The sequence below is a fragment of the Phyllopteryx taeniolatus genome, chromosome 13 (genome assembly GCF_024500385.1).
Source record: "Phyllopteryx taeniolatus isolate TA_2022b chromosome 13, UOR_Ptae_1.2, whole genome shotgun sequence".
Taxonomy (NCBI): domain Eukaryota; kingdom Metazoa; phylum Chordata; class Actinopteri; order Syngnathiformes; family Syngnathidae; genus Phyllopteryx; species Phyllopteryx taeniolatus.
In genome coordinates, this window is record NC_084514.1 from 18,860,926 (window position 1) to 18,870,925 (window position 10,000).

Here is a 10,000-nt window from a genome sequence, read left to right on the forward strand (position 1 = left end):
CACCTCCACCAAGGAACCCGCCTTGGGGGGCCGCCCCCCGCCGCCGTCCGAGCTCATCCTGGGCGTCTGCGTGGGGGGGCACCACATTCGCATTTATGGCTACATGCTGTGCTAACAGAATGCTATGCTAAGAGGCAAGATTGTCATGGCAGCCATGTTGTTCAAATGTTAATGAGGTTTGAACTAGGCTTTATACAATCAGGATTTTGTCGTGCTGCCTGATTACGTGTTGTCTGTCCCACACCCCCGCCGTTTTTTTTATAACTTTAATGGCCGTCAGATATTTACAGTACTGCGTCAAAAGACATGCGACAAGGCTAAAAATAAACTAGCTTTTGGATTCAAATATACTGTGCACGATGGCGACGCAGAGTAAATGTCTTTTACAGAGCCGATCAATGACATCATTGATCGGATCGGCGACTGATGACATTAAAGCCAATCAGCCTAAAATGCTAATTATCGGCCGATACCGATCAGGCTGATAAAATCGGTGTAAAGTCTAGTTTTAAATAGGCTAACTGAATTTTTTGACATGCTTAGATTTGCTACGGAACATCTTAACATAATGTGTTTTTGTCGTATGAAAGTCAGCAAATTAGTTTAAATATATGATGTTATACTATGCTATACCCTGTGTATTCTTGTTTTATGGGAAAAGTGAAATCAGCCTGAAGGTATAGTCACTCAAATGTAATGTAAAAGATTGTTAAGTCAGAGTGGAGCACTGGTGGGCCTAATGCTGGGGGTTCGGGGTTCGAAACTCAACTGAGGCTGTGTGGCGTTTGCACGATCTTCCACATTACAAAAACATGCATGTTAGCTTGATTGTAGACTCTATAAATTGTCCATAGTTGGGAATAGATGTTTGTCTAGAGGGAAAACGCAATCAAAAGATAGATGGATGGATGGATGGAGAGAGGGAGGGATGGATGGAAGTCAGATGGTTCCTGAGATGAAACATGAAGGAGCGCTCGTTTTAACCACCCTCGGCGACAGGAAGTAGACCGAGCATCCTCCCGTGGACGGCCGCGTCACCCTCCTTCTGGGATACGATAACGTGATGTCGCCCGCTCGGGAAATAACGCCGCGTGCCTCCGTGAGTGCGCTGGTGACTCAGCAATTTATTGTTACCCTCCCACCTCTGACTCTCCTTCGAACACAAGCAAGCGCTCTGCTGCTGCACAATAAAAACACAAACTAACCTCTCCAGATGCACTGCTAGTAAGTGCAACGTCCTCCACATCCTTGTTGAGAAACAGCCATTGCTAAACTTCAGTTTGAGGTTAAACCCACCTTACGCAAAAAAAAACTAACAAAAAAAAACGGACGAAGCATAAAGAAGGTTTTGTTTGGCGTCAATCCCTCAGGGAATGTTAACGAAGATAAAATGCCGGAGACTAAAGGTTGCCTGAGCATAATCCATAAACTGCTTTACATACATTGGTAGCCATAAACACATGAAAACATTAAAAAATTATATCAATAAATAAATAAATTGATAAATGCAGGTTTGGTGCTTACCTACCTAAAACGTAGGTATACACTTTTTAATTAACATTTATTTATTTTACAGGTATTGTACTGTGAATTCTAAAGCAGTATTTGAAGGGTGCCAAAGGAAGGAAGGCAGAAAAGTACGTTTAAGATAGGAATGACGGATGCAAAATAAAAAAACAGCTATGAGGGAGTGAGGGAGGGAAGGCAAAAAGGACTGAAGGAAGGTAGGAAGGACAGAAGATAACAGCAGAGGGGGGAGAGAGGAGGTAAGGAAGGAAGACAGGGAAGCAGGTGGAAAGATGCGTGAATAAAACTGGTATGATGGAGTGGGATGGAAGGAAGCCACGAAGGAAAAAATGCCATGAAGAACGATGTGAATGTTAAAAAGAACAATTTCAAAATGGACGCCTACTTTTGGCTCACCCAGTCTAAGGAGTTAACATTTATAATCATCAGATTAAAAGTCAAATGCATTGTTTCTTTCCCCTCAAATATAATAATGAACATGAGTCACTGACTTCATTTACTGCGTAGATCGGCGGACATGCTGATGCATCGTAGCAATGGCTCGATGAAGCGTCCACATCGATACAGTATGTCTACGTACTGTACGTCTGCGTGTGCATTCCGGCAGCTGGTTCGTGAGCCAGATGTTGCTACGACACGTTAGCCACGCGCTGCTAGCGGATAGCACACCCCTCTGAGGGATAGCAGCTGAATTATTTAGCGGCGACTATTTTGAGAATCGCTTCATCGTTTAGCATGAAATTGTCCAAATCCTCAGATTTCAGCCTCCCAACAATAAATATTCGGATTTCTGTCGTCTTCAATGAAAGCAGACTGATTATCTTGCGTTTAATCAAAATAAGACATTTGCAAGCATGTACTTTTACGTTCGAAAACAATGATGAACATTTGTTCCCTATGTTCTGACATTTTATGGCCCAAACCAGTCACTGAATTATAATCTATGAAAAAAATAAATACATTTAATCTATTACAAGAATGATCATTATTATGAATAACCTGTAACTGACGTAGTTAAACCTGAAGCAGCCTCAGAAGTGAATATCAAACTAGTAGCCCTTTGTTTGCAACAATCAGTACACAAGAAGTAGTAGATCTCGGTCTCAAAAAGGTTTTTGAGGACAACATCACTCCCTCTGGTGTCGTATTGCTTCACTGTTGTTTATTTGGCATTGTTTCATCATTAAACAATACCAAATGAACAACAATGACCTGTTAAAAAGTGATTTTGCATTCAACTTTAATTCAAAATAAATGTATTCGATTCATCAATGAAATAATCGATAGAATAATCGATTCTAAAAATATGACATTGCGACAGTTCTACTTTTAACGGGCGGGAAACGAGCTTCAAGACGCCGCAGGTAATAAAAGAGAAGCGCGACCAGTGACGTCACCACTCGGGCGACACAGTATCTGACGACCAGGAAGCGCTCAGAGGCCGATAACGACATAAAACACACCTGGCGTACGGAAGGTCCGGACCACCGCAACGCAAAGCGGGACAAAGAGTGGAAATTGTGTCACGCGCTCACCCGACTGAACGTGCTCCTCCTGGGTTGTGACATCTTCCCCGAGTCCACCACCCACGCGAAAACACAAAAAAACGTGCGGCCCGGCTGGCGCACCCGCGGCACTTGTTCACGCTTCACGCCTCCGATGGAAATGCACAGGCTGGAAGCAGACCGAGAGCATCAGTGCGTGCGTGTGTGTGTGCGTGCGTTTGTGTGTGTGTGTGTGCGCGTGCGCGAGAGAGAGGGAGGGCTGTGAGGTCCACAAAAAGGTGCTGGGTCCTAGAGCCGACAAATTCACACCCTTTTCACACTGCCCGTAAAAGCTTTTCTGGCCAAAAGGTGCATTTAATGACTTTTAATGATGTTTGCGTAAAGTGCTAATGCGCACATTTGTTTGCCCATGTGTGTTATTTAAGCAAGTATGAAAGCTAATACTATTGGTGAGCCTCAAGTGAAGGTGATTTGTTTGTGTTGAATGACTGAACTGCTACGTTAGCCATTTATGTAACATGGGTTCATGATTGTGTACATGCTAGGTGCACGGTGGTGACGGTTTGCTAATTATTCTTTGACTGTGCTGTTACAGACTATTGTAAATAAGTCAATCCAAACAGAATACTGGTCTCTGTGTGAAAACTGAGAGCTACTTCTTTAGTACAAATTCATTTGATATGTTTTGAGGCACGTCAATTACAAGTTATTCAGACTATGGCTGCAAATAACCATTATTTTCATGATAAATTAAACTTACTATTATTGTTTTGATTCAGTTACTGGTTTGGTCTGTGACATGTCAGAAAATCGGGGGAAATGTTGATCATTGTTTTCCAAAGTAAAAGCAAATGTCTTATTTTACACATTAAACACAAGGTCTGCTTTCATGGAGGACTACAGAAAATCCAAGAATATCTACTGTTGAAAGGCTGAAATCATTTTGACAATTTTAAAGTAAGGAATGGCTCAAAACAATTGATTATCAAAATAATTGTCAATTAATTGAATAATCAATTGGTTGTTTCTTCATGGACTAATTGTTGCACCTCAAGGGACCACCGGGAGTAGCCGGTCTTGGACCGGCGGACTCGGTCCGCACCTGGACTTCGGTCGCACTTGAAAGAACCACATTACCGCCAGCAACAGCAAACAATTGGACTACATCTTGTTTCCTAACAGTCAGCAAACAGGTGTTCGCTAGTGCGCGTCGATTCAGTTGCAGGACAAAAGTCCGCCGTGATGAGCACCGAACGGTAAACAAAAGCCAGACGGGCTGCGGACAAAGCCAGGATTAACTGGACTGCTCGCCTGGGCCTTTTTCTTGCTTTTGTATTGTCATCTGTCCGCAATGGACGCGAGACCCGGCTTCCGGGAAGCAGAAATGTTCGCGCAGCTGAGTCACGAATCGATCGAGTCAGCACAATCGTGTGCGACAAAGCCACCATTTTAGATCCACGGTCAACCGCCGATCGGTTCAATCGATTGATTGGCCACTGCGTTCTTTAACTGAGCACTTCCACCATCAAGAGTGCTGTAATAATTTTGCCACTAATTTGGCTGCTTTTTCCTCAAATTGATGAAATAAAATCTGTATTCCTTCTATAGTTTTTATCTCATTAAATATTTGGTTAATTGATTTTTCTGTCAAAAATACAAAAAATAATGTTATACATACACTACACATTTTTCATTTATTGTAAAATGTCAGTTAATTTTGAATAATATAATTTAAAAATAAGAACAATTATTTTATAATACTTCACAGCACTGGCTGTATTGTTTAAATTATTTAATTGATTAGAAATAAAACAACTTAAAAATTAGAATGATTTATTTATTTGCAAAATTTGTATTCAAATATAAATGACAGTACATTAACTGCATATACAGTATAGATAGATGGATAACAAAATATTTGTGTTTAACAATGTGTCACATGCACGGATCCTCACACGAATTGAGTTTATGAAGCGCTGCCTCCATAAGTGAAAATGCTTTTATCATCATCTTTTTTTTTTCCCACATTCTCTGGGCTCGACTTGCGCAAGTAAAAATTGCAAGGTCCTAGCTCTGCCCCCTCGTAGCCATGACGACACAATCCATACTTGCCTTGAGGGCAATAGTCGCTCTCTTGCATGGGACAGGATTGCCCAATCGAAATACATTCATTTCAGCAAGACAAAGAAATAGGGGGTGTAAAGTGTAATATTATTCTTGATCCTTGGGGTATTTTGACAAAAGCAAGTCCCAGACATCAAAGAAGTGATTTAAATTGTGGGGGAAATGCATCGCGCCTCCTTAAACGCACGAGTCGAGTGATTTTTAAATCATTTTAAGACCTTTGGCGCCATCTTGTGGTTCCTGCGCCCACGTTACACAAAACGGCATCTAATTACGAATACACCTGTCACGGTGAGGCAATTGGAATTGTTTTCATGGCTTGACAAACAATTATGCGCCATAGTAACATAATGATAACGCAATATAATTCAATTTGATTCAACGCTGCCTCGCTAACGGACCCTCATCCACATTTCTTCTATCACCACCGGCGAACACGAATTCAACATTGGCGGCAACGATACCCGTGCAAATGAGCTACTTGAGGTTTATAATGTTGGATATAATTTGAGGACGAGTTCCATTCATCTGAAGCACGTTCGTGTTCTTTGACGGCTGTCAAAGGGAGACCCTCCCTCGGCTAGCTAGCTAGCCTCACTTAGCCTAGCCTTTGAAAATAAACGCACATTTAAACACACAGAGGAGTCGAAACCGCTCCGGGTGTGTTCTATGAAGCCAAGTAGTCTTTTCATACGTGGACCAAATTGACGAAACCTACCCTGGTTTTGTCGCACAATTTCGCTAGCTGCTCCTCGCGTCCATCCGGGGACGACCGAGCGGAGGCGTCCCGGCTGCTGCCTGACACGCAGCGCAAAAGTGGAAGATATACGGCACACTTTTTCAATGACGCTGAGCAAAATGAGGGGAAGGAGGAAACAAAGATGTCTGAAAGGAAGGAAACAAGGATGTATGAAAGGAAGGAAGGAAACAAGGATGTATGAAAGGAAGGAAAGATGGAAAGCAGAAGGGAGGGAGGTAGAGGATGAAAGGATGTACAAAACAAAGGTTAGATGGAATGAAGGAAGGATACAGGAAACTATGAAAGGAAGATAGGAAGGAAACAAAGAAGGCATGAAACGATGGAAAGAATGTAGGTATGATGTGATAAAGGACGGATAGAAGGATAGTATGAAATGGAGAGGGAGGAAAGTTGAAGAAGACAAAGGAGGTATGGAAAAAAGGAAGAATTGAAGGAAAGGTGCAAAGATGGTATGAAGGAAGGATGGAAAGGAAGGAAGGAGGATGGATGGATGAAAGAAGAAAAGGTATGAAGGAAGGAAGGACACTTACATCACCTCCACTGTGCTTCCCATGAAACGGATTAACAAATGTAATTGTAGTAAGTGCAAATGTAATTTGAAATGTTTTTTTCCCCTTTGTCCCACCCTGCAAACATTTTAAATTGACAAATCGCATCATAAGCATCACATTTTCGTTTAAAACATTTTTTCGAATCACATTTTCGTTGTTTACAAAAAAAAACATTTATAATTCAATGACTTCATACAAACTAAGTAAACGCGTGTCAACAGCAAAGGCAACTAAACGCAAACATTTTGAAAGCAAAAAGTCTGGTCAAAAGTCAAAACGCAGTACTCCGAGTAACACTGCGTTCGCATTAAGAAGAAGAATTAAACCCGACAGTTGCACGAAACGATTCATCGGCTGCATCGAAGCGCCAGTGGGCGCGTGCGAGCTCACGGGACGTTCCGTCGACCGGCAACGGCTTCACATCTGTGTTGCGTGAGCCGACGTCTGCCGTTCCGGTCCAGTGCAGCACACCGTTCCTCCGCCAATTCCTTGAAGAGATTCCAATTTCCCACCAGTTGGTGGCCTCAATGCAACACAGATGTGAAGCACTTCTCACAACTTTCTGGAAACAAATAACACAATTGATAGATGTTTTTTCATGTTTTCATTTGGAAGAGAATGCACAATTTCAAACGTCGCTTTGCTGTGAATTGCTACTATTTAGTCCAGGGGTGTCAAACTCATTTTTGTGGCGGGCCACATCGCAGTTATGGGTCCACTCGGAGGGTCGTTATGGGTGCAAACCCATATGATTGCCTCATATTATTACATATACACAAATTAATGGATAATTACTTTTGAAATCAGAAGTCAGTAAAAACTGTTTGTTCAACCACAGTATGAATCATTTTTATTTTAAAAGGGGAGTCGGTAACAAAAAATGCTTGCAATATTTTTCAAAGTGAAGCCGATTTGCAATTTTGGTATTTTAGCAAGCAACACAAAGTCGATGCACACTCTCGCGGGCCACATAAAATGACGTGGCGGGCCGGATCTGGCCCCCGGGCCGCCAGTTTGGCTCCTGTGTATTGCTTCACATCTGTGTTGCACGGGCATTACCACTCCATCCCAGAATCATTGGACTTCACTTTCTGTAAAGGAACAACATTCGGTTCATTTCTTCTCCTTTTGGTTTGGACGGCGACGTTTACGATTTTTTCTTAAGATTGCTTTCCAAACATTTAGTTGCAGCACTGTACGCTGCTTCCCATCTGTGTTGGATGGACCGACTTGTGTTTTACAACTAAAGTAGCCACGGAATGTCCGGGGACTCACTTTTCCGCGGGGTCTTGGCGCAGATCCAGTCTGTACTCAAAGAGCGAGAAGTTCGAGAGCTTGGACGCCACGTTGGGCATGACAAATTCTCGCACCTTTCGGAACCCCAAATCCTCGTAGAGCTTCTGCGCGTCCGTCTGCACCACCGAAGTGATCAGGACCACGGCGGCGTAGCCTCGTCGGCGCGTGAAGTCCACCACCTTCCGGCACAGCTCTTTGGCCACGCCCATGCGGCGGTGGCTCCGCCGCACCGACATGCGCTTCAACTCCAGGCAGTCGGGGGCGCCGTTCCCGGGCAGGCAGGCCACGGTGCCCACCAGGCAGCCCTCGCTCTCGGCCACCCAGAAGCAGGAGTCCCGGGCGGCCATGTAGGTCTCGCCGATGTTTTTGAGGTCTGTAGGATAAGCGTGTCAGACTTTAAGCCTGTCACTAGAGAATATTTTTAGAATTGATTATTCCATCGATTAATCAGATCAAATGTATTTTGCATTCAAGTTTACTGCGAAATCTTATTTTTCCCAATAACTGTTTCTTAACCGATTATTGTTATTTATTTGGGACTGTGTAATGATGAAACAAAATCAAATAACGAAGCAACATCACACGAGAAGGAGTGACGTACTCGCCAACCTTTTTGAAACTGAAAACGAGTTCTTAGGTACCGATTATTGCGACACCTCCGTCAAACTTGTTTTCATCGTGGGTAGGATTCGTTAGAATGGTCAAACTCCATCAAGTATCGTAATTCCCCTCATACTCGCAGCTCACTATTTGCAAATTTTCCTGCCGTTCCGGAACTACAAAAGTACGGCGATACCTCAACGTCCAGAGTGAAACGCGACCACTTATGTTTAGTACTTTAGTACCGGGACTTGTGCGCACTTTGGCACATAGCAAACATTTCTCAACAAGATTTTAACAACACTTGAAGCCACGACACGCTACAAAACCAATTGTTGATGCTGTACGTTAACTCCATCCCAATGGGGATCCTCTTGTCAGTTGTTTTTTTTTTTTGTTCTTCTTCTCTCTTACGAAGTGACCTTAACACGCCGTCGGAGTGAAAAGATATAAATGCGGCCGGCGGGTCTGGAGTCGGCCACCTGTGTTGTAGCACGTCTCGATGTAGTCGTTGAACATGTAGACGAGCAGCTGGCGGCCGGCGGCCAGCAGCAGCGTGACGGCGAGGATGGGCAGCAGGACGGACTTGGAGCTGGCGAGCAGGGCGCAGAAGGTGCACATGAGCAGCATCTGAGCGGGCGGCTGCTTGAGGAAATGCACAAAGGCCGCGGGCACGTGCTCGCTCATGCCCAGAGTGAAGAGCTCCCGCACCGCGCAGCCGTCGCCGGCGCGGTACTCGCGGATCTCCACGCCGGACATTGCCGTCGCTCTGCTGCGGAGAGGACACAAATGAAATGCGGCCACTCAAAAGTTACATTCTTTTTCAATTAATCAATCACTCATACTTTTTGGGAGGGTTCGCTTAATTGTTGGCAATTATTGGCTGTACGCTTACACTGCATACGCTTTTATTTGATACATCCCATTACAGACACTTAGCCGCACCGACGCAAACAAACGCACACCACATCAACATAGGGTGCGTTGGGAAGTTCACTGCGGGCGCGCTCACCGCAACCCGGAACCTTCGGTAACTCAGAGCGTCGGTGGTGCGTGTGCCACTCGAGAGAAGTAAAACTGACACATTCAATATGGCGGATGTACTGACGCATCCCTAGCAATAGCCAACACGTTCAGTAGTAAAATCTGTTCTTGACCAATACTGGCCACTCATGCCAGAGTAGCATCTGCACCGCTTTCACACTGACTGAGGAGTATCTGCAACATTTGCACAATCGACATTGTCCCAGATGATCGCGCTACTCGTCATTTTAAACTTGCATACACTCCTTGAAGTCTCGGCGCCCTTTGCACAATGGTCACTGCACCGGACTATTGCGAGATTAGTCATTCGAACTGCTCTAAGTGCTAGATGACTCTACATCTTTTTGCACAATTGTCAAAAAAAATAATAATAAATTGTACCGGCATTACCAGATAACGAGCAACCCTTCATTGTTCAGTGACTGTTTTTGTCAATGTCTTTATGTCTCCAAAGTGTTCTCTGTCAATTGACTGCCTGTTGTCGTACTAGAGCGGCTCCAATTACCGGAGACAAATTCCTTGTGTGTTTTTTAATTAATAATTTGTTTTAAAATTAATACTTTTATTTTAAAACAGATTAGTTGTCAATTCAT

At 43.7% G+C, this 10,000-nt stretch overlaps 2 protein-coding genes across 17 annotated transcripts in view; both read right to left on the minus strand.

Moving 5' to 3' along the window:
* Nucleotides 1–6,210, minus strand: part of dctn1b (dynactin 1b) — a 35,566-nt gene extending 29,356 nt beyond the window's left edge. For 14 of the 15 annotated variants that reach the window (XM_061793814.1, XM_061793813.1, XM_061793811.1 and 11 more), the window contains exons 1-2: nucleotides 3,063–3,218; nucleotides 1–66 (exon numbers count right to left, since the gene is read on the minus strand). The exon at nucleotides 1–66 is cut by the window's left edge and continues 174 nt beyond it. In XM_061793814.1, coding sequence (XP_061649798.1) covers nucleotides 1–66; nucleotides 3,063–3,095 — 99 coding nt within the window. In that variant the 5' untranslated portion in view covers nucleotides 3,096–3,218. Of the gene's footprint in view, nucleotides 67–3,062; nucleotides 3,219–5,874 lie in introns of those variants that run through there. The other variant, XM_061793810.1, reaches the window with a different exon arrangement.
* A 364-nt stretch (nucleotides 6,211–6,574) lies between these two features.
* The window catches only part of LOC133487378 (probable N-acetyltransferase camello), a 4,090-nt gene continuing 664 nt past the window's right edge, over nucleotides 6,575–10,000 (minus strand). Inside the window, exons 2-4 of one of the 2 annotated variants that reach the window (XM_061793819.1) lie at nucleotides 8,846–9,135; nucleotides 7,743–8,136; nucleotides 6,575–7,029 (exon numbers count right to left, since the gene is read on the minus strand). In XM_061793819.1, coding sequence (XP_061649803.1) covers nucleotides 7,020–7,029; nucleotides 7,743–8,136; nucleotides 8,846–9,135 — 694 coding nt within the window. In that variant the 3' untranslated portion in view covers nucleotides 6,575–7,019. Of the gene's footprint in view, nucleotides 7,030–7,300; nucleotides 7,559–7,742; nucleotides 8,137–8,845; nucleotides 9,136–10,000 lie in introns of those variants that run through there. The other variant, XM_061793820.1, reaches the window with a different exon arrangement.